Consider the following 23,306-nt stretch of genomic DNA (forward strand, 5'->3'; position numbering starts at 1 on the left):
CTCTGGACCACAGAATCCATGCCTAAATTCACACTGAAGTGATGGACTGCTTTATCAACACTTTTGTAACACAAAGCTTTTTCTGAAGACTCTGAAGAATCCAGGGCCGGGAATCTGGTCCGACTTTATCTCAGGTGATGTTATTTTACTGCAAAATGGTCCCGGGAGCTGCGCTGATTCTGAAAATGGTCAGGTCATTCAGGATCAGGAGTAAAGGTACAAGAACAATGCCTCGCAGGAATAACCAGACAGGTAGTGTGTTCAACCATCAGGAGCCAGGAAATTAACGGTTGCAGCACAACTGTGCTCAGACTCTAGGAGTAAAAATGCACTTTTCAGGATTGCTTATCCAAGCGTCCTGGTCTAAATCACTAGGAGACAATTTCTGTAAAGAAGGCCCCCAGGTGTGGTGGTGAGGCACGGGTCAAAGGCTATGTCCTTCATTTGCAATGTCATTGTTTTTTTATAGATTTGTACAACAGGATTGTGCACACCATGAGCCTGGGGAGATACTCAAGACAGTCTTCCTGAGCCTGTTCCCGCCTCAGGTTGGAGAGCATGAACAAAGAGTCCGAAGACTGTGGTTCTAATTGCAGCGGTTACTCACTCGCTATCCCCTTGCGTCTGTCACACCTCTGGGTTTCTGTTTCTCCCTAAATAAAATGTAGATGATTATGTCCACCCACCCTCAGTCATGGAGTTTAAGTGAAGATCAAGGGAAATGATTACTGAAATTGCACTGATATGCGAATCGTATTTATTTTCATTGAGCAACAAAGGCCATAGGAGACATCCTTGTGTAGCCACCGACAGTTGGCTTGCTTTTAAATAAATGCATGTTGGGGGGCGCCTGGGTGGCTCAGTCGGTTAAGCGACTGCCTTCGGCTCAGGTCATGATCCTGGAGTCCCGGGATCGAGTCCCACATCGGGCTCCCTGCTCGGCGGGGAGTCTGTTTCTCCCTCTGACCCTCCTCCCTCTCGTGCTCTGTCTCTCATTCTCTCTCTCTCAAATAAATAAATAAAATCTTTAAAAAAAAAAAAAAATAAATAAATAAATAAATAAATAAATAAATGCATGTTGGGCTTGTTTCATAAAATGTAACCCCTTCGAGGCTTTCCATAACATTTACTCCAAGCCTGTCGTGAGTCTCAGGTTTTACTGAGGTCCAGAAAGACACATTGCAAAACTCATACTCTGCCTGTTACAAATCCCCATAGGGTATTTCTCCTCATCAATGGCCGCTTGGCCTATGCACCTTGGGACCCACCTACCCCCAGCGCCTTGTCCTTGTGTCCTCAGACCCGCTCAGATCTGCCTCTTTCCACTCTTTCCAGACTTTTCCCAGTCACATCGTCTCTCCACCCCAGGTGCTATCTGACTCAGAAGCCCCGGAGAGCCAGCCCCAAGCAACCCACTGAAAGGACACACCCACACCAAAGCTGGTCTTCTCTGAGATTGGATTTTTCCGTCTAGCTCCTTAGAAAATAAGTTTTTCTCTATATGGTCATATTCAGTTTGAAAGCACCAAACTGAAAGCTTAATTCTATTGTCTTAGTTTAGAGCTAGAAGGCCTTTATTCTTTAAATGATGATGCTGACAATCACTGATGAATGAAGAACATCTGCTTTTCTTTCTGTCATTTCTCAAGCACTTATGTGGTATCACAATGAGCCAGATATTGCTGTGTTTCAAAAATATTAAGTCACGGAGTCATCAAGAACCACCTCATGAGACATTTCTGACCACTATCGTCACCACCCGTGGACTGCAGCTCAATTCTGACACTGACTACCTATAGCATGGACCCCACAAATTAAGGGCAAGGCTGCCCCCCCTTCAGACACAGCCACAACTTTGGGAGTCTCCATGCTCACCCACATTTCTGACCCACGAGCTACCAGCTCAGGGGCTCCCACAACTCCCTCAGGTTTAATAATTCACTAGAACAACTCGCAGAGCTCAGGAATGCACTATACTTACTATTAAAGCTTTCTGAGGGAAGGTACGAATCAGGATCAGCCATGCACACAGACACGCAAGGTGAGGTGTGGGAATCCAGGCACATCAGCCCCCAAGCACACAGAGGTGTTCACCAACCAGGAAGCTCCACTGGGCTTGCAGAGTCTTCCTTGAGGTTTGGTTCCGTAGACATGATGGCCTCCCGGAGGCCAGGCTGGCTCACTGATCAGTCATTCCATCCCAGCACTGGGTTTTCTGGTATGACCGGCCCCCACCATGAGGCACCTTGTGAGCATAAACTCAAGTGTGATCCCAGGAATCCCGGACAACAGAGGCAGTCCTATGGCTTGGGAATTCCAAGGGCTGAGCATCTTCCCTCCCAGGAAACAAGGAGAAAGGCCCGGACAAATTCTTTACTATACAGCACCCACATTTTACACTGGAGGCAACAGGTGGCAAAGACTCTGACTAAATTGCTGAAGTCACAGAGCCAGCAGGTGCAAGCTAGCATCTGAACCAGGATGTGTGGCTCTGGGTCTCTGTCCATAAGGACCACAGCACATGGCCTCACAGGTCGCCTCAGGGAGTGCGTGTAGACACTCAGAGCAAGCCAGACCAAGGGTTTGATAAATAACATGGCCCCAGATGGGAAATAATGGCCCTATGTTGTTCCATTTGACTTGAGCTTCAGCTTAAGAGCAGATCAGTGAGGAGACTTCATGCTTCTCATTTCTGCAGACGGGAAATGTCTTCCTAATTACAGACTATCTCCGTAAGTTGTCATATGAAGAAACACTTATGCTAACTTGACAATACTCCACGCCTAAAGTTGACTGACCATAACAAGGAAACTCAGATCCGCAATTTCCTCTTTCAGGCCAAATTAGAAGTTTTCGAATTGCAAATAAAAATGACCTCCTTGCTGAAACAATGGGAGAGTGGGTACATGTGCATGACATGAGTCAAGTTACTTGAGTTCTGAGTCTCAGACAGGGATGGATAACATGGGGATAGAACAGAAAGTGTTTGTGTTACCGCTGAAACTAATAATACACTGTATGTTAACAAAATGGGATTTAAATAAAAAATTTTAAAAAGAAATATTTGTGTTGTGTGTGTCAATATATTGAAACTGAAAAAAATTATAAGTAAAGAGAAACGTCATGGGGATATGATATAGCAAAGGGAATATAGTGGATGATACTGTAATGGTGTTGTCTGGTGATGCATGGTGACTACACTTGTGGTGAGCACAGCATATAGTGATGTTCAATCACTATGTTGTACACCTGGAACTAATGTAACATTGTGCGTCAACAATATTCAAATTAAAAAATTAACAACAACAAAAAGTGAAAGAAAGAGCATACTTGTGTTGTTCTGCGGATTAAAGGCAATGGCCCACACAAACACTCTGCACAAATCCTGAAGTCTGGTCGCCGCATGGGAACCGTCAGCTGTTGTCGTGAATCGCTGAACACCCACAACTGTTCAGCGAACGACGCCACCCTGCCAGGTACTAGGTGGAATCGCTGTGGATTCCAACTCCAGGACCCCGTGAAATAGAGTACTCGTAGCAAACGTTGGCACACATCAAACATTCCAGAGATGACAGACCCTGGGAGGGCATCTCCATGTCCCAACACCACAGGGCGCATGTCACCACAGCTGTCTCGTTCGTGGCAATCACGGCATGCGCGACACTGAGATCCAAGTCAGGACACGAGAGACAGCACGGGGAGGAGGCCAGAAGTCAAGAAAGAACAGAAGGGGGAATGGCAGTCAAGTACGACAATAGTTGTTGCAAATTTAAAGCAGACAGAGGAAGCCTGAAAGCTTTACAGACAGGAAAGACTGTCGCTGGGAGGGCTCTGGAGTTAAGTCTAACCTGCTCACGAACTTGAAAGTGAGGCAACAAACAGACCCCTTAAAATTGTTCACTTAATAGAAGATTATCTTAGAAACATGGAATATGAAATAATTCAATAATACAGGAATTTCCTCGTGATTAAATGTTTAACCAAAGACAGGGTGGCTGATAACAGTGGAGTAGAGCGGGAGTGACATTCTTATCTTCACTAACTCATGATTCCGCACACAAAGCCTCTCAAGACAATCAACAGCAGTTGATACTGGAAAGGGAATTTGACTTGTATGCTGAGGTATCAGAAACCACTCAACTATTTCTCAAAAATTTAGCAAAATATATCCTAGGAAAATGTAAAAGGAGTGCATTAACTGTAGAACACAAAGGAATAGGAAGTTGGATTGAAAATTGAAAGATAGGCAATAATAATTCAGATGAGGTAATATGGGTTAAGTCCTCAGAAAGAGGGCTGCTGATAAAAGCTGGGAAAAGAGACTTTCTGAAGATAAACACAGATTACATGGAGAAGAAGAGAAGGCTGAATAAGTTCTTTCTAATCGTATGCTTCTCATACCGATGAATACACACTATCCATCCTTGGGCAAAGTAATGAGATGAAAGAAGCAGTGAGCTTCATGGGAATGCTTGCTCCTACCTGGAGCCGAGGAAAACTGGCCAACGTGGCAAGGCCTACTTGCTCTTTCCCCTTCTTCCAGGAGTTTTATTTTGTTCTAATTCCTTCTTCACCTCCCTAAAGCTGAGGAACTTCTAGAAAGAGCTGAAGGGCAGGCTTCACATTTAAAAATTCAGGTTATCAAACCATTCAAGAAGGCACTTGGTTTAAACCAGGGCAACTTGGATTTTCACAGAACAGTAGCATTTGTTTATTTTAATGGAGGGAAAAGATAGAAATGGTTTGGGGAAAACTCAGCAGTGCTGAGGTGAGGAGAGAGACAGAAGACCAAACCTTCCTGAACACCAGGGCTAAACCACTGACTCCAGCAACTGGTGTGTGAAGAAATGCTGCTTTGTAAATGATGCACAAGAGATCTGTGAAAGAAACACGTGTATGTTTTCTGTTAATTCTGCCAAAGCTCTGATTCATTTCATATATGTTCTCTATCAAAAGAACAATGTGTTAGGGGCACCTGGCTGGCTCAGTCGGTTGAACGTCCAACTCTTGGTTTCGGCTGAGGTCATGACCTCAGGGTCCTGACATCGAGCCCTGCCTAAGGCTCCCAGTTCATCATGGAATCTGCTTGAGAGTCTCTCCCTCTCCCTCTCCCCTCTGCTCCCGCACCCTCTCTCTAAAATAAATAAATAAATCTTAAAAAAAGAACGGCATGGGGGCGCCTGGGTGGCTCAGTCGTTAAGCGTCTGCCTTCAGCTCAGGTCATGATCCCAGGGTCCTGGGATCGAGTCCCGCATCGGGCTCCCTGCTCGGCGGGAAGCCTGCTTCTCCCTCTCCCACTCCCCCTGCTTGTGTTCCTGCTCTCGCTATCTCTCTCTCTGTCAAATAAATAAATAAAATCTTTAAAAAAAAAAAAAAGAACGGCATGTTAAAAATGTTGTTTTCAACCTGAAATATTTTTTGTGTATTTCCTTCTTTTGTTGAGATAGGATCCACATAGCACAAAATTCACACTTTTAAAGTTTACAATCCAGTAGGTTTTTTTTTAGCATATTCACAAATTTGTGTACGCATCACATTTACTTCTAGAACATTTCCATTATCCCCAAAAGAAACCCCATATCCAGTAAGAGTCATTCCCCATTGCCCCCGTCCCCACTCCTGGCAACCACTAATATCCTTTCTGTTTCTATGGATTTGCCCATTCTCCACACCTCATGCCAATGGGATCATACGGTATATGGCCTCTGGTGCCTGGCTTCACTCGCCCGGCATAACGTTTTTGAGGGTCATCTTTGTTGTAGTATGTATCGGTATTTAGGAGATATTTTAGACAACCAGAAATCATTAAGTTTTGTACTTTAGAGAGAAAAAAGTGAATATTTGTATTTCCTACTTGAGGAATTTAGCCATTACCATAGTCACTGGGAATCCTATAAATCAGTTTAGCTAAAAACGTGGAGTACGTTTAAAATATCATCTTTGGTCTCATGGTGACAAACTTGATCTAATAACTAAATAAAATAATAATGTTTAAAAGAATCAGAGGATTTCTCAGAAAATTAGGCTAAACTCATCATTGTCAACAAGTATTTTTTGGTAAAGATGTTAACATTCAGCTTCAATTTAGTTATGAGTCCATCTTAATACTGACTATAAAATGGTCGGCAGGGATGGCAGAGAAAATAATCAACTCTTCCATGAGCAAGATCTACGATGCTAGCACTCTACGGTGAAGGCACTTACAGCTTGCTGGAGAGAGGTGGGAGGTCATGGAGGATCTCTTCATAGGGCTCCTCGGAGGCCAACGCAGGAACAGATAAATGCTCTTTTACCCTTTCTTCCCAGGCAACTTCGGCTTTCAACAGCATTTCCTCAATAAACTCAGATGCAGCGATATCTACAAGAAACAATACAAACATCAGAAAAAGCGGATGCTGAGATCACAGAAAACTGTTCCCTTTCAATGATTCTGGTGTGCTTAAAACATGAAAACTCATCAATACCTAGAGCAAAATGAAAAACACTACAAGTTTAAGGTAGGAATAAAACTGCAGTACTGCCATTTTAAAAGACTGTGTTTTGTATCTGTGGCATATTTAATTACAAATGAAATGAAAAAATATAAAAATAATATTCCCTGAGTGGTGATGTATAAAATGTAAAATCACGGAGAAGCTAAGCTTGAAAGAACTTGATGTCATTTTATTCTCAGGGCAACTCTTCCTTCATCTTGATGAATAAGAATCAAATTGATGAAAATAGTTACACATTCCCAAAGACTGGGTTACTATAAAACTTGTAGTGGCATTCTACAAGCATCCATTTGTAGATGTACAAATAAATAGTTGCATTATGAAAACAGTGAGTCTAGCCTCTGTGATCTGTTTTTCCAATCTGAAATACAATTATACTCCCTTATACAATACGTGTTAACAGTAACATCTGAATATACTTGGGCAGCAATATAGACAGATGTGCATTAATCAAATTAACACTTACTAACAATTGAAACTGGAAGTCAAAAGATCCTGAAGAAAAATTCACAATAATAACAATTAGGAACCTAATGGACAAAACTGCTCCTTTTCAATCCTCTTGACTAAAGTACATGACCACCTGTGTCTACAAATTCGAGTTATGAGGCTTGATGGGCTGGATGAGTTAATTCAGCCACCACAAGAAGATGTTTATGCCAAGATTTGATCACCATTTGCTCTAGGTTAAATCATATCCAGTAACGAGGAGGAGGCAGCTTGGCTTCCTCACCTTGGGTGGTTATTTCTGTCCCACCTAACAACTAGACCCCGAACTGCTTTTGTCCCCCAGATAATTTTTTCTGTATCCACTCCAAATTCAAGGAACACAAAATAGCAAGAATAGAATACTGATGACGATTTTCATTTGCTTGGTCATAACATGGGTGTCTACTTTCCTGTTCTCTGTGCTATTATGTTATGTGGTTCATTTTTCTTGCTGCTGGATTAGATGTTGGTGCCTCCTGCATTTACTCGAAACTCTCACTGCATTATAGCTCTTTGTTCCCTTGTGTGTGAAAGAAGTATTTTCCTTCAATCAACAAGTGATTATTGAGAGTCTTCTATCAGCCCATCACTGTGTCTCTCTTGACCAACAAGGCATGGAAAATGGGTTACACTGATGGTAGACTAGGCATGGCCAACACAGGCAAATTGTCTAAGACAGCTATCCTATCCTGAGGTGGACAGGGCTGAGGCTAGACCAGACATTTAGTCACGTCCTGGGCTCTAGGACTGTGGGTTGCCTCGGGTGTCCATTTTGGCACATTTAGGTCTAACACACTAGACCTAAAAGGTATAAGTGTGACACATGGGAGTCCATGTGGTCAAGGGTCAATTGTATATTCTCTTCTCTGGGAAAGAAGCCAGGGATATGAACTTGACAAATGTGATCTGTTAGAACTACAGTAAACAGAGGATGTGACATATTTCACAATAAATACATTAAACAAATAGAAAAAGCCCACAAATTTCTATTTGCTCTTTTAATATTTGTCATTAGACATGCTTTTGTCATTAATACTAAGGTTACGACACTATCATTAACATTAGCCTGATTCCAAAGTTTGAAACTATAACACTATCTTAGAGCTTCATTTGTTAAATCTTCAGTTTATTTTAGCAGGTTAAGATGAATAAACATTAAACAATATCTAACTCCAATAAAATAATAGAGCAAATCTCTCATCCTGTCTTAAGCTGGAGGTTTATCATGTAATCATATTCCTATAAGTACATCCAATGAGAAATCTCAGGCGTAAAGTGCTTTTAGGTTATTAGAGGTATGGTAACAAGAATAAGTAGAATTAAGTTATTTAGCTCAATTATTACCTTCAAGATTTTCATATTATTTTTTTTACCTATGCTACACTTTTCTCTGTTACTTAGAATTTTTATTTTTAATAAACAAAAAACTTATGAGTAAATTTGTTGTCAAATTATAAAAGCTAGAAAATGAATGCAATATCCATGTTCTTAAATTAGCAGATGAATATTATTAAAGAACAGTGGTAAAAAGAACTCTAGAAATGTTCAAAAGATACTTATCAAAAATTGTAACATTAAATTAAGATTTTGAAAACTTTAAATTAGCTTGAGGATGTCAAGTCTCGATTCCTTGCAGTATACCTATCTGTGCTGGGAAAAAAAAAAAAGAGATTATTATTTAAAATTACCCTGATGAACAAGTATGTATTTGAAATGATAAGAAACCAATTAAATAACAGCAAAAATATATTTGAAAGTAAGTGACATTGAAGGAATCACTGTGCAGGAAGTTGAAAACCTCAAAAGCAAATTTCAGGGAAGTACAAGGGGCCCCAATGATCAGAACCACCCTGTAATGCCATCTTGTGCAGGAGGTGGGCATGGGAGTTTGGGAAGAGTGCCCGAATGGAGCATCTGCGCAGAGCTTCTCAGGGGAGGCTGACTCGCTCGGCAGCCACGTTAATGATGGATGAACAAGTTCCGGTAGGACAGGAAGGAGTCAGTAACCGCTCCATGGTCCCAGGATATTCATAACCTACCTGAGGGCTTCTCTTCATTGCAGTTCAGAAGGTTTGGATTTGCCTGATGCATCAGAAGAAGCTTCACCAGGTTTGTCTGAAACAGTAAAGTTCACTGAAATAAGATTCATCAGGGAGTGGTACACAGGGGTGGTCTCCAGGGCGCTTCCAGCCTGCTGGAGGGAGAAGGCATGAGCATATCCCACCCTAAACATTTCTTACTCTCTCTGCTTCCAGTTTTCCCAGTTCCTTTTGAAAAGATAACAGACATTCAAACCAAAAATTACTTATCAAATGAGGAATAAATTGCTGGGGATTTGAAAAGGCTCACTTAACGCCTTTCAGGTTTATTTTAGGGCATCTTGTGGGAGGAATTACATGTTATATGTGTTTTGTTTTAATTAAGCGATTCATTAATGTCTCACTGGTCCTGTCCAATCACTGCAGCCCCACAGACAATATGAACTAAAGTCACGGGGGAGTTACGAAAACTTAAATGTAACTCGAGCTATAAAAAAAGAAAGCAACTTGATGAGAGGTTAATATACTCTTCAAATCTTATTATAAAATGTAAATTCAAAGAGTATATATATATATATATATATATATATGCATAAGTCATTGAAAGAGAAGTAATGAAATAATTTTCAGTGTATCCAACTTTTTTTTTTAATATTTTATTTATTTATTTGAGAGAGAGAGAGAATGAGAGAGAGAGAGAGCATGAGGGGGGGGAGGATCAGAGGGAGCAGACTCCCCGCCGAGCAGGGAGCCTGATGTGGGACTTGATCCTGGGACTCCAGGATCATGACCTGAGCCGAAGGCAGTCGCTTAACCAACTGAGCCACCCAGGCGCCCTATCCAACTTTTTTTAAAAGAGTTATTTATTTTAGAGAGGGAGAGCACGGAGGGAAAGAGAAGAAGGAAAGGGAGAGAGGGAATCTCAAGCAGACTCCCCACGGAGTGTAGAGCCCAACGTGGGGCTCAATCTCACGACCCTGAGATCATGACCTGAGCAGAAATCAAAAGTCAGACACTCAACCGACTGAGCTACCCAGGCTCCCCCCAACTTTTTAAAATAGGTCATTCATGATATCTTTCTGTGTTTCTTCCCAAAATTATACCGCTCCCTATTTCCCAGATTTGACCACTCTCATGAAATTTGGGCTATTTTGGGCTATGATTTCTTTATATGTTTAACCCTTATGTACAGAAGTACCCCCCAAACAACACATTGCTCAGCTTTATCTGTTTGTGACATTTAGAGAAGTGAAATCCTAGTGCGTATATTCACTGATGCCTTGCTTTCATGACTGCATTCTTGAGAATCTTCAAAGGTGATGGATCGAAACAAGATTTATTCATTTTCTTGGCTGCACATAACTGCACGGTACAAATATATCACAATTAACCTGCCTTCCTCACTGGACATTCAAGCCATTTGCAGTCATTTATTTTTACAAATAACGTTGCTACAAATATTCTCATTTATCTTTCTTGGTGCACGTGAGCAAGGGTCTCTCTTCAGGACAGATGTACATAGGACTGAAATTGCTGGGATAAAGGTCTGGACATCATCAAAGTGGCTTAGATAGCTCCAACTGTTTTCCAAAGAGCTCAGATGTCCACCCCCATACCCAACAAGAGTTCCTGTTGCTTCACATTCTATTTAATACTTTTGTTATTGTGCATTTACATATCATTAGATTCACATTCCCTCCAACATTTGATATTGTTATTTTTAAAAATTTAGCTATCATACTGGGAATGAAGTAATATTTCAGTCTACTTTAACTTATTTCCATGATGACAAAGGATACTGAACACCTTTCCATGTGTTTAGTGGCCCCTCCTAGACTTTCTTTGGTGAAGTGTCTGTTCAAGACTTCTTTGCCCATTTATTACTGGAGTGTTTATCTCTGTATTAGTGATCTATGCTCTTATATGTTCTAGATACATTTGTCAGGTACGTGTATTACAAATATTTCCTCCCGTTCTATGACTTGCCTGTTCATATTCTTGAAAATGTCTTTTTAAGACCAGAAGAGTATTTTAACTTTGTTTTGCTTTTGTGAAAGTGCAACATCTGTATTTTTTTCTCAAGTGCTCAGCACTCCTTATGTTCAAAATAACTCTTTACCCACTCAAAGGCCATGACAATACCACACTATATTTTCTCCTAAAGGCTTTATAATTTTAACTTTTATATTTATGGTCCATCTCAAGTGAGTTTTCGCAAATGACAGAGGAAAACTCAAATTTATTTTGGTCCATCACCCATTCATTTTTCAGCAGTATTTCTTAAAAAGACCTTTTTTTCTTACTGAATTGTTTCGGTACCTTTGTAGAAAATTAATCGACTATGTTCCTGTGTGTCTCACTGATCTATTTGTCTATCCCTACTGCATTTCCTAACTACTCTGATTAGTATAGCTTATAGCCAGTATCGAAATCTTATAAGTGAAAGACTTATAGTAAGTCTTGAAAAAAGCTTGTAATTTCCTTATTTTTTTTAAGATGATTTTGTCTATTTAGGTATTTTGTATCTCCATATAAATTTTAGAATGGAGGCGCCAGGGTGGCTCAGTCGGTTGAGCGTCTGCCTTTGGCTCGGGTCATGATCCCGGGGTCCTGGGATCAAGTCCCGCATCAGGCTCCCTGCTCCGCGGGAAGCCTGCTTCTCCCTCTCCCTCTCCCCCTGCTTGTGTTCCCTCTCTCGCTGTGTCTCTCTCTGTCAAATAAAAAAAAAAAAATTTAGAATGAACTTTTCAATTTCTGAAGAAAAAAGGGTTTAAGATTTTGATTGGAATTGCTTTAAACGGATACCATATTAATTTTATATGGTTTTTTAAAATATCACGAATTTAGTGGTTTAAATGAAAAAAAATATTATCTTACAATTCTGTAGGTCAGCAGTCTGACACAGGTCTCACTGGGTTAAAATCAGGGTGTCAGCACCACTATGTTTCCTTTGGCTCTCGGGGCAAATGTGTTCCTTGCCTTTTCCAGCTTCTAGAGACCACTCACGTTCCTTGGCTTGTGGCCCCTTCCCTCATCTTCAAGACAACAATGTTGCAGGTGTCTGCCCATTTTTGCATAGCCACACCATGGGAGGACCCTGAGCCAGGAAGGGTTCTCTGCTTTTAAAGACCCATGTGACGAGACTGGGCCCACCTGGGTAATCCAGGAAACTCTTCCCATCTCAAAATCTGTAACTAATCGCAATTGCAAAGTTCTTTTGCCTTTTCAGTGAACAAACATATTGACAGGTTTTGAGGTTTAGGGTGTGGACATCTCTGGGGGCCACTATTCAGCCTTCCACAAATATCTTAAAAATATTCACTGTTGAAACACATGATTATGGCTTACTCCTCCATTTATTTGGGTCTTCTTTACTCCCTCACTGTGGTGTACCATAGTTTTCAGTGTAGAAATCTTTTGTTAAAATATTTTGTTAAATATATTGTTATATATTTTAAGTTTTTAATGCCACCGTAAACAACTTGATAAATGCACTTAATGGGTCTAGTCTTTCCATTATTTTGCTGATTTCTTTGGCATTCTTATCCTCCTTTCTCCTTTCCCAACTTTGTCCTTTGTTTCTATTTCTTGCTTTATTATATTGATAAGAACGAGACTGGCTTTTCCAATCTTGGGTTTTGCTTTTGTAACATGTGTTGTGGTTCTCCCCTTCGCATCCAGGCACACCAAGGCATCTCCCCACCCACCAATGATTGTTCTTGTTAGAATTTTCATTAAAAAATCAATTAGGTTTTAAATAATCTACTCATTGTTAGCTTTCCCAAAGCCCATTCAAAATCAGCATTTGGTTTTGCAGAACACGGATTCTATCAGTAACATTTAAATTATGTTACAGTGCTTATATGTAGAAGTTTACTTTTATTTCCAAATAGAGAGTTTACTAAAGCAAGAGAGATTCTCTTGAAATCTGAAAGATAAAATATATAGAGCAGATTCCCAGGACATTAAAATAGGTACAGGAAAGAGGTTTGTTTTTTTTTTAAAGATTTTATTTATTTGGCAGAGAGAGACACAGCGAGAGAAGGAACACAAGCAGGGGGAGTGGGAGAGGGAGAATCAGGCTTCCTGCGGAGCAGGGAGCCTGATGCGGGACTCGATCCCAGGACCCTGGGACCATGACCTGAGCCGAAGGCAGACGCTTCACGACTGAGCCACCCAGGTGCCCGAAAGAGTTTTGTTTTATATTAAAGATGAGAGCGATGTGCTTGTGTTTAAACCACATGAAAGAGAAGAAGGAAAAGAAAGATGGACCGCCGGAGGGAGGGAAGGACAAAGGAAGGAAAGGAAGAAGGAAAAAAAAGCCAAAAATGAGCTAAGATTGCCTTTGGTTTTCCCAAATTTGAAAGAACAGTAATAAACCTAAATGCTTTCGTATCTCTGCAAAAATGTCAGACAGATGCCTAACAATCCCTTTGCATTTCTAAATTCAATTCAGGGTGTCCAGGCCTCCAAAGAGAAATATGTCCCATCGCCCAGCAAACCACTTCTCTCCGCAGCTTCAACTGGAACCACGGAAAGCATTTCAGTAATAAAAGCAAAATGTTTCCTACATGAAAATCTTTAGCAATAAAAGCAACTCCATTTTATTTCAGGCCCATAAAAAGAGGCATTCATGTGTGGAAGGAGGACGTTTCTCTCATTTGGGGAATTCCTTTCTTTTTTTAGAGCCCGTTTTCCCCATGTGCTTCCAATCAGAAATCGGGGAGGCACATCACAGAACTAAATTAAACAGGCCCGTGCTAATTTCACTTACTCTCCTCCGGAACATGGAACATTTGCTTTACCCTCGCAAAAGACCTTTAGGTAAATTGCTTCAAATGCGAATAGGTTGAGTGCATAACCCAGTAAGAATTCATCGCTAGTACAAGAACGTTATAATCACCAAAGGCTCCAGAGGATAAGGTGAGTGAGAGAGAGAGAGAGAGAGAGAGAGAGTGTGTGTGTGTGTGTGTTGCAGGTGGTGAGTGTGGAAACAGAGACCCTGCAGGCTAATCGAAAATGTACTTAAGCTGAAATATAAATCCACACAAGTTTCACTGGATAAGGACTTTATTCATTCTTTGGAAAGTTGTCCTTCAGTGTGGATAAATTCAGCAAAATTAATTCCTCGATGGTCATTTAAATTACCTCTTTAAAGAGTTGAACAATGGCAATGAGTGTTTGGACGCAGCTGGTTTCTAGTTGGGACACTAGAAGAGACTGTTTCACTGATCCAATAACAAGAAGCTGAAGTGTTGAAGGTCCCAGAACTCACAATGTGCACATCCTACCTCCCGGGTGCAGGCTCCGCACTGTAACGCCTAAATGCCTCCAACTCAGAACCCCCTGGAGGATTTCAGAGGTAAAATACAAAACCATCTAATAAATTGTTAATATTATCCCTATTTGTGGCCCAACTGTGATTTCACATTAAACACAAGAGTTCTGCCTCCATCCCTGAAAACACAGGCTCTCCAATCCCGCCAGGACCCGCCAGTCCTTCCAGAGATGGTCCTTCCTCCCGCCCAGGTGGCAGCCTCCTTCCCCTGACGCCCTCCTGGTCAGACTCCTGGATGACCCCTTACTCTACCTAACAGGTGTTGCCGGTGCCGCTCGCCCTCGGCTGGACTCCCTCTGCCCACATGCTGTTTCTCTGGGGCGCCGGGGACAGATGTGTGCACCCGGGGACCCATCCCTCCCACTGGCCAGCGCACGCGTGGGCTTGCGGGCTCGCGGCTCAGGTGCCGCCACAGTCTGCTGGACCGACAGGCACCTGCCGCTCTAGGGCGGACACGGGCTCCCTCGTTCGAGAGCAGAACTATGCGTCCTGGGTCGGACCCTGTGCTGATAAGAAAGGGCGTTCGTTGTCTTCACACTTGGTCGTTACAGATGGGAGGACAGTGCGGACAAATGAAGGGGCAGCTGCAGCCCGCTGTGGTAAGGGACGAGGTGCGGAGACACGGGCCACATCGGATGCACGGGGGAGTGTCCTCACTGGAATTTGGGAAACTGGGAAGGGGCCACTGAAGTGGCATCTCCGTGTGGTCCTCCATGTAAGTAAGACTGAACCACTTAACAATTTCAGGAAGAGCAAGGAGCAGGAAAGGAGGCACATGGTGGCCTCGTCCAGAAATCAGAAGTGGCTGAGTAGGGCTACATGCGCCAGCCTGATGGGGGAGGCGGGGGAATGAAGCTGGAGAAGGAAGCGGAAGTCCAGGCGCACGGGGCTCGCAAACTGCGCTATGGAGTGAGTGTGTGCTTCCTGTCCCCCACAGGGCAAAGGACGTTGTGTGAGATGCTATGATGACACCTGACAAAGCTTACGTGTGCAGAGGGACTGGGGGCGGGGCAGGCGGGCCAGTGGATCCCCGGGTAGGGATGCTGCTGGATGGGGTGGGGGCCGCGGTTACACCTCACAGAGCCCCACACCCTTCCTAGGTGGAAGCCCATGGACTCAGGGTTTATTGGGTACTGGAAGCTCAGGGAGGGATAAGAGGAAGGATGATGCCCAGTGTGGTGGTGAGTAAATGACACACAGAAAGGGCAGCACACTGGGGCTGAGAAAGGAGCCGACCATTCCCTTTGTACAGGAGAGCAGCTGGGGGGCAGGCTGGTAGAGATCACCCACTGGGCGGTGGGCCTCAGGGGTCTGCAAGCTGAGAGGGAAACGAGAGGCTGCTTTGGGCGCCATGAGCATGTCCGGGACAGGAGGCTGCAGGGGGGAGATTCCCTAAAGACGTGTAAACACTGAGAAGAGAGGGAACCCACACAGAGCGCTGAGGCTGCCAACACCGCGCGCTAGAGGGGTGGCAGGAAAGCCAGAGAGGGTCTTTATGTTTTCCCAAAGCAAAGAAGAAATAATAATAATAATAAAAACCCTCTGAAGATTTCTCAGTTCTTATGAACTTGGGCAAAAATGTTTTTGAGAATACAAACAACTCCTTTAAACATAAAGATATGTGGGTGGTGTGACAAAATACTTTTGAAGGGACGGGTATTTAGGTTTTAGCATTTGTGAAGTTACTTTCCTATCTTGTTGTAGTGTGACCAATCCTATTAGAAACACTAAAAATATGTATCAGGCTAGAATCAAATTTTATGTACAACTCATGAAAGAACTGTGAAACCAAAAGGCATCAGTCACATAAATTATTCAGTTCCCAGTTTTAGACAAGAACAAGCATCTCCTTTTTTTCAATGGAAAGTTAACATATTTATAAAGGGAAGTGTTAAAATATATATGCCATCGCAGTATAAATGCCAATAAAAAAAACTGTTATAAATTATAAGCTACCTTCCCCATAAAGGTATTTATATTTGTAAGGTATTTATAAGAAAGTGAAATTGCTATGAAAGTCTCCAAAAATGCCATTAGTCTTTTAAAATGTTAGCATTTCTAAAGCTTTTTTTTTCTAAACTGAGATAAATTTATTTACAGTAAATTTCTTCAGAGAGTTATAATCTCCCATGCATATAACTTGACATTCAGATAAAACCTATTTCTAAATTATTATTTCCAAAATGAATACTAAATGGCATTTTTACAGGTGAATAATTTTTAAATATGATTCTATATATCATATGGTATTTTCCTGACAAAATAATTGAGATACAATTTATTCAAAATCTATTAACATAAATCTCTTAGTTGTCTTTTTAGTCTGAATTGAAGAACGGTATTTTGGTTTTGGTGTCCTATATTCTAACAGAAAAGCCTCCCCCCTCCCCCCTGCCTCTGCATGTTAGAGCTTTGCTTCGAGTTCTTGGTTGATCGATCTGTCCTTCCAATTCCTTTGGTTACTCTGCTGAGCACCGAGCACGGAGGGCAAGCAAACAGTCCTCACTGCTCAGAGCTTACATTCTGGTGGAGACCCCACCTGAACAGGGTTAATGGAGCAAAACAGAAAGGACACATGTGATCTTCAGATCTATCCTCAGTACTAAAATGTAAGTTAGAAAATACTGAACAATGGCTAGTCATTTTCTAGAGAAGCAGAGGATAAAGGTGACATTCGTTTTTAAATCTGCCTCATTTGAACACTATACATGGCCATTTCTGGAAACCTTTGTGTCGGGTATCTGTCTGTACAAATCTAGCAACCGGATCAATTGACCAGAACGCACGCCAAGTGATGTTCAACACACGTCTCATACACTTGCCTTCATCATTCCCCAGAATCCCCTGAGCTATGTAAGAATCCCCCTTTAAACAGAGGTTGACAGTTCACATTGATTGAAGGGCCAGACTCTACGGAAGGAGAATTAGTGAGGCTTGTTAGGTTCACACAGCCAGTCGTTCAGAGCCAGGGAGAAGGCCCTGTTCCTCAAAACAAACCTGGCTTCATCACGTGGCTGGGCAGAATGAAATACAGATGTTTGTGTAGGGAAGTGTCTGGGAAACACAAGAAAGAATAAAAAATATAGACATCATTTTTTTAAAAGTTGGGGTCAAATATTTTTCAGCTGGTTTTGAAAGAATAAATGGAGCAATTGGAAAGCGTTTCTTAATTCACTTATCATTAATAAATGATGAGTGTTAGAAATATCACTGGCACACTGGAGAAGTGGTTACAAAAACATAAGTCTTAATTACTCTGCATCTTGCAAATTAAATGTAGCTTTGGGTCCCATTTCCCATGTAAGTTTAGAACTCTTTCTCTAGGTTGAAAATATAGGTTCAGAAAGCCCAAAGTTTGAAAAATTGTTCAAAGATGGCAGGTAATCGGTTGAGCATACTGCCATCCGTGGATTCTTCCTGCCTTATTCATCAGCCACTCCTGCATCCTGTAACTTGTGTGTGACGGGAATCTCCAGGAAGCTTTAGGAAGGAGGTGGCCATCGTACTGGGCTTATGTTCTGTACATCACAGCAGGTCTCATGCTCCGTATATATGCCAATCATTATTTTTTTCTTAAATCTAACTGTAAATTAAAATTGTTAAAAATCTACTTTCATGGGGCTCCTGGGTTGCTCAGTTGGTTAAGTGTCTGCCTTCAGCTCAGGTCATGATCTCGGGGTCCTGGGATTGAGCTCCCTGCTCAGCGGGGAATCTGCTTCTCCCTCTGCCTCTGCCCCTCCCCCCACTTCCACGAGCGGGATCTCTCTCTAAAATAAATAAATAAAATCTTTAAAAAAAATCTACTTTCATTACTAAAACCAACTGCCTTTTTTTTTTTTTTTTTTTACCATATAGCCAACCTGTTTCATTAGTTTAATATATTCATTAGTCTTGTGTCATGGTTCTATCAAATAGGTCTCTTTCCCTGATACAAGTTTTATCAGACTCCAATCCTGTTTTTTAACACTTATCCTATAATAAAGCTCAATTGCAGGCACTTTAAAAATGTAGTCTCTTGGGTAGAACTTCCCATTTCTGCAGGGTAGGGTTTCCTGTGGACCCCTGAAAGGTCAATTCCTTATTTTCACACAGAACTCTTGGCCTCTGACATGGCAGCCAACTACTGGGAAAAGGATCAGGAGCTCCATCTGATTGCCTGAGGGATATAATTTCTGAAAGCCACTCATTCTTGCTGCCTTAATTGTACAGCTTCCAGGACACAGAACAGAAATGTCTAGATGCTCTTTCAAAATATGAGTCAGGAAGAATCAGTCACATCGAGACACGTTCAACAGGCAGAGTCAAAGATCCCAGTAGACACTTCACAATGGAAATTGTATAAATGCATCTTCATTTCTCTTCTGCCCACAGATGGGTTTCATGTGAAAATAACCATAAATTAACTTCCTTCCATCACTCTCTATTAAGCTTCAGGAGGCTTTCAGAAGTCAGTAATTCTTTTGAAACAGAGCAGTTGTTTTATTTTATTTTTTTTTATTTATTTATTTTTTTAAAGATTTTATTTATTTATTTGGCAGAGAGAGACAAAGCAAGAGAAGGAACACAAGCAGGGGGAATGGGAGAGGGAGAAGCAGGCTTCCCGCTGAGCAGGGAGCCCGATGCAGGGCTCGATCCCAGGACCCTGAGATCATGACCTGAGCCGAAGGCAGATGCTTAACGACTGAGCCACCCAGGCGCCCCCAGAGCAGTTGTTTTAAAACATACCAGCTTAGACTGGTTCTTTCTGATCCTCCCTGTTAATTACAATAAACCCAAGAAGAACTCTGAAGAGGGAAGGAGGAAGGTAAACTGGCTCAGGACCTGCAGAAGGAAGGAACCATGGACAGGAACCCCACCCCATCGAAGGCTAGCCCATACCCGGTGTTTCCCAGCCCAACTTAGGGACAGAAGATGGCCTGGGTTGATGTATCCCTCCCACATTCCAGCTGTGTCCCTCGGACAACATCAGGTGAGTCCAGCACCACGATCTGCTAATACAAAGTGCCAGGGCAAGCACTCTTCTCCCACTGAGCTGAGACTCCCCTCCCCAATGAGAGGCAAGGGCAGCTGGGAGGGGGCAACTACAAGAGGGAGCATAACCCAGCGGGCCCCCAGCCCTGAAAGTCTTTTGTGGCAATCCCCCTACCTCACCCTGAGACATGGGGTAATCTGGCTTGGGAAAACCTCTTCTTCCACACCTTTGGGGACACTAAAAGAAGCAGTGAGGACCCCAGGGACACCAGATAGGCCAAGTGGACCAAAATGACACCTCAAAGGTCTGAAAATTAAACTGTTACTGGAACCACAACCCATTGGAGTAGACTAGGCCCTGCATATCAAACATAAACAGGATGACTAAAATAGAAGATTTATATAAGACCAAGATTCTCCTAACATAATAGCTGAAGTGTCCAAAAATGCAATTAAAAATCACTTGTCATACCAAGATCAGGAAATCACAACTTGAATGAGAAAAGATGATAAACTGACAACAAGATGAATCATGCCAGAATCGTCTGATGATGACGGTAAAGCAGAGCTCATAAGAATGCTTCAATAAGCAACTACAAATCCTCTCGAAACAAATGAAAAAAATAAGAAATCCCATCAAAGACACAGAAGTTACAATAAAAAACAAATGGAAATCATAGAACCAAAAAATACAATAACAAATATAATACACCAACTCATACCAAATATTTCATCTGACTTGCAACCAAATAAAACAAAAACCACACACTGGCTTCTGATAAAAATTATTTAAATGTCTAATAACAGCAATAGTGACATATTTAGTCCAAGGCATGTCTATTTTTTTAAAGACTTTATTTATTTATTTGAGTGACAGAGCGTGCAAGAGAGTGAGCACAAGCAGGAGAAGGGACAGAGGGAGAGGGAGAAGCAGACTCCCCAGTGAGCAGGGAGCCCGATATGGGGCTCAATCCCAGGACCCTGAGATCATGACCTGACCTGAAGGCAGACACTTAAACAACTGAGCCACCCAGGCAACCCCCAAGGCATGTCTTTAGAAAAACTTGTTAAATCTAGTCCCATTCTCCCATTATCTTATGAAAGTGGTTAAAGGGAACCAATTTGGTATTCTTTAAAATGAACCCAATCTGAAATCTAAAAGTCCAATCAGAAAAATTGAAAAAATGGGTAGAATGAAAGCCTTAATTAATTGAGTTGAAGTAAGTAGCATTCTGTCACATTTTACCAAGCTCTCACTCACTTGCAGATTTAGCTCCTTCCAGAGGGAGCACTGACGATAATGAGCATGTTCTGATAATTCACCGATCACCGTTTTCTCTGCACAGGTCAACAGGTTGTATTCAAGGAAGTACTTGCTTCTGTGTTTGCTTCTCGACTTTTTACTAAAGACAAAACCTCTCACCCAGTGTCTTCTGGTATGCTGTGGTGCTAGAAATGCAGAACCAATGTGCTCGTGGTGTACGTAGATTATGGATCCTCCAATACTCCTATGATCTACTGGGGGGACCGAGGACCCCTGACCCCTGGGACTGATGACTTCAGCTATCTGCAGCCTCTTCCCCTTAACCCATCCATTTACTTACACAAACATTCACTTGCTAAACACACAGTTTGGGGTACTTAATAAAGAGCCTGTTAGAAATATTTATTAATGAATGAAAGTTTTCATAAAGGAAATGTTGTCAAAGCAAACAATGTTTTTATTATTTTGAAAGACTTTCCCTAAGCAATGTGCTTTTTCTAAAATGTGTGAAATGCGAATGGTTTCAATTATTTCAACACCTGCAGTACTCAGATTTTATGATGGATATTTTGCATACCAGTTAGTACCTAAGAGACTTAACTTACTATGAACCTAAGGGGCATGACTGTTACCCCAGACCAACTTTTGAGAAGCAACAAGTTTAACCTAAATCTCCACATTTACTTAACAATGAATTCTCTTCCAAAACAGTACTCAGGCTTTCTCCAACACAAAATATTGTGTATTGTATAAATAGATTTCAAAATTAATCAGTTATTACGAACACTGCTGCCACATTCACCCACATAAAATCATTTAAAAGTCCGTTTGCTTCTTCCTGACGATATAATGGTACCTGGTGAGAAAGTAATTTGTGCGATACTAACTCAAGTTGTATTAGCTATGACCAAAAACCAATTCAGAGAAAAAAAATCTGCTATTCACCTTCATTTGTCAAGATGAAATATAATTTATAGTGAAAAACTAAAACATAAAATGGAATTCTGCTTTACTCCTACTAACTTCAGAGAACAAACAGAATTAACAATTCATAAAATTATAAACTACTATAAGGACTACATAATGTTAAGAAAATAATAAGTCCATTCTATGAAAAATGTTTATGATTTTGTCTTATTTCCCCAACAATTTTGACGATATGCAGAATCCTGAGGACTGTGTGTTTTATGTATCCTTCCAAAAGACAATGTTTTTGTTCAACCATGAAAATACTTGTTTATGAATAGGATGCCATTAAAAGTCAAATTTCATGCTGACTAGTACACAATTTGAAATTTGAAAATTAAATATGAAATGATGCATTATTTATAGAATGATTTTTTAAAATAATTTAGGAGATCGTTTTACCTGGCCATACTTTGCTGCCAAATGAAGTGGGGTCCAGTACTGATTATCTGCTATATTCAGGTCCCCGCCATGTTCCAGGAGAAGAGACACCACCTCCTTGTAGCCACTTGCACATGCCATATGCAACTGCAGTGAGGAAATATTTTGTTATATAACTTAAAGCAGTGACATAAAAACAATTTATTCAGTGGCTTGAAGAGAGCTACTAAAATATAATCTAAATAATATAAAATAAAATAAATAATATAAAATAAAATCTAAAATACCTTTAAAAAAAGAACATACATGCAGTTTTATTTATTTGATATAAGTGGACATCATCCTTCTTTAAACAAAGGCTTATGGTTTAATTATTATTTTCCTTCTGACCCTGACAATGTGCACTTTTTCATATAATTCCTATTTTCTTCTTTAGTGTAATCTGAATACTTTTAAATACAAAATGCAATAATTGAATGCTTTACCACTTCTTGCCCAAAAGTCAAACATGTAGTGACTGGCTCTGGAATTCTAGCCCTGTACTTGGTGCGACTGGAGGAGATTCGAGGACACATATGACAATAGGAAATGTGAACATCTCGATGCTTAGGAACAGGAAAAAGGGGCAGGCACACTGGAAAGACTGAGTTGATCCTGACAAACCTTAAAATGATTATGGAGCTCTCATTTGAACATGCTCCCAGTTTAGTTTATGAATGCAACCTGAAGTTTAGGAATGAAGCCTTAGGTGCTACGATGATGGGATCGGGGTTTGGAGAACGATTCAGACTTTTCAGATGGGGTAATTCCTGTTTCCAATGCAGCAGCCTTGATTTGTAAGTAAACTGTCATCATGCACAATTTAAATTAGGTTATTAAGTAACTACGTGATTGATTTCATGAGCATAATAATAAGAAACTATAACGAAGGCAAAAGAAAAAATATAAAAGTAGTGAACCAATGATTTCTTCTTGGTTTTGGAGCATGGAATTTTGTAGCTTCTTTTTATTACAAAGATAAAATTATAATAAAGTCAAAGGACTTATTAAATACACATACAGATATATTAATAAAATCTAGCAAAAACATTTGCTTTTCTACCTCTGGACTTAATTTTGCTCTTTAACGTACAGCATGTATTTATATGCTTATTTCTTGTACTTAATTGCACCAAAAGGACAAATACATTTATCCAACTGAAGGTATAAACATTAAGAGATTAAGTTTCACATCAATCTTCCTGTACTTTGTTATATATAAAATTTACCTCATGAATATTCTAGCAAACAGTCCCAAGAATAAAATATCCACCCCAAGTATTTTAGAGAAATATAATATTATACGCTTGATCTCCTGGAAAACC

The 23,306-nt window shown here is 41.0% G+C and overlaps 1 protein-coding gene across 3 annotated transcripts in view; it reads right to left on the reverse strand.

Annotated features, from left to right (window-relative positions):
• The window catches only part of MYO16 (myosin XVI), a 574,226-nt gene that overhangs the window by 313,623 nt on the left and 237,297 nt on the right, over positions 1–23,306 (reverse strand). For all 3 annotated transcript variants that reach the window (XM_078070087.1, XM_078070086.1, XM_078070088.1), the window contains exons 7-9: positions 21,964–22,089; positions 9,023–9,098; positions 6,205–6,358 (exon numbers count right to left, since the gene is read on the reverse strand). In XM_078070087.1, the coding sequence (XP_077926213.1) occupies positions 6,205–6,358; positions 9,023–9,098; positions 21,964–22,089 (356 nt within the window). The remainder of the gene's footprint in view (positions 1–6,204; positions 6,359–9,022; positions 9,099–21,963; positions 22,090–23,306) is intronic.

This window comes from Halichoerus grypus, chromosome 4, assembly GCF_964656455.1.
Source record: "Halichoerus grypus chromosome 4, mHalGry1.hap1.1, whole genome shotgun sequence".
Classification (NCBI taxonomy): domain Eukaryota; kingdom Metazoa; phylum Chordata; class Mammalia; order Carnivora; family Phocidae; genus Halichoerus; species Halichoerus grypus.